At 56.2% G+C, this 479-nt stretch overlaps 1 protein-coding gene across 1 annotated transcript in view; it reads left to right on the forward strand.

The window, feature by feature from the left end:
- The window catches only part of nudcd1 (NudC domain containing 1), a 13,697-nt gene that overhangs the window by 5,926 nt on the left and 7,292 nt on the right, over window positions 1-479 (forward strand). The window contains exon 6 of the mRNA XM_017303251.1: window positions 122-426. Within this exon, the coding sequence (XP_017158740.1) occupies window positions 122-426 (305 nt within the window). The remainder of the gene's footprint in view (window positions 1-121; window positions 427-479) is intronic.

Below are 479 nucleotides of genomic sequence, written 5' to 3' on the forward strand. Positions count from 1 at the left end.
CTAACTGTTCTAACTATGCTAACTGTTCTAACTGTTCTAACAGAGCTAACTATGCTAACTGTTCTAACTGAGCTAACTGTTCTAACTATGCTAACACAGCTAGCTGTGTGTGTCCCCCCAGCCTGGAGGTGAGCCTGCAGAAGCTCGGTGAGGGACCCATGTGGCCGGAGCTGGTACTGGGGAACAGGAGAGGGGAGCTGGTGCTGAGCGACCAGCAGGTGGCGCTCATCCACGACCGCCTGACCCACCTGACCTCTGAGGACCCGGTGAGGAGCAGCGCCATGTTCAGGAAGAGCAGCTGGAGGGCGGATGTAGAGCTGGGAGGCAGAGATGAGCCGCTGCAGCAAGCTGTCGCCATGGCGACAGTGTGGCAGCAGCCTGGGTCTCCGGTTCCTAGCAGAACCCTTGTGGCCCAGCCTTTCAGATGCTAATAGATGCTGACAGATGCTAACAGATGCTGACAGATGCTAACAGATGCT

Source organism: Poecilia reticulata, unplaced genomic scaffold, assembly GCF_000633615.1.
Source record: "Poecilia reticulata strain Guanapo unplaced genomic scaffold, Guppy_female_1.0+MT scaffold_232, whole genome shotgun sequence".
Taxonomy (NCBI): Eukaryota; Metazoa; Chordata; class Actinopteri; order Cyprinodontiformes; family Poeciliidae; genus Poecilia; species Poecilia reticulata.